General features: G+C 48.0%; 1 protein-coding gene across 2 annotated transcripts in view; it reads right to left on the bottom strand.

Moving 5' to 3' along the window:
• LOC119586510 (xylose isomerase-like) overlaps positions 1-569 on the bottom strand; it is a 5,417-nt gene that overhangs the window by 3,459 nt on the left and 1,389 nt on the right. For both annotated transcript variants that reach the window (XM_037935250.1, XM_037935251.1), the window contains exon 2: positions 17-158. In XM_037935250.1, the coding sequence (XP_037791178.1) occupies positions 17-158 (142 nt within the window). The remainder of the gene's footprint in view (positions 1-16; positions 159-569) is intronic.

Below are 569 nucleotides of genomic sequence, written 5' to 3'. Positions count from 1 at the left end.
GAGAAAAAAAACCCACCGAGTAATATTTGACATTGAGCTTGTGGAAAAGCTCAAAGGCGGCCATCATCCGGCGCTTGTAGTTGTCGAGGGAGCGAGAGCCGTCCTCCCACTGGTGCTGGTGCGCACGCTCGCCGTAGTGGTCGTCCGAGCCCAAGTACCTGCGGGTCGTGAGGGGTCGTTGGGGTGTGAGAGGAGGTCGTTAGGATGTAAGACGTTGGCGTGTGATAGGTCGTTAGGGTGTGAGGTCGTGAGGGTGTGAGGTCGTTAGGGTGTGAGGTCGTGAGGGTGTGAGGTCGTTAGGGTGTGAGGTCGTGAGGGTGTGAGAAGGAAGTGTTAGGGTGTTTGAGGTCGTTGGCGTGTGTAGTAGTTTAAGTGCGCGATAGATTTGTTATTTGTAAGCGCGGTATGATCTGTTATATTCTGATGTGACTTGTTTTATTGATCGCATTTACAACCACTCATCCTTGGAATTTCTTAATTCTAATCTGATTATGATCGTTAATCAAAATTCTGAATAATATCACCCATGGTTTACTAAACATTATGTGTCTCATGTCTTGTTTTTTCCC

The sequence above is a fragment of the Penaeus monodon genome, chromosome 21, assembly GCF_015228065.2.
Source record: "Penaeus monodon isolate SGIC_2016 chromosome 21, NSTDA_Pmon_1, whole genome shotgun sequence".
NCBI lineage: Eukaryota > Metazoa > Arthropoda > Malacostraca > Decapoda > Penaeidae > Penaeus > Penaeus monodon.
The sequence above is the reverse complement of the archived record's forward strand: the minus strand, read 5'-3'. Positions and strand labels throughout refer to the sequence as shown.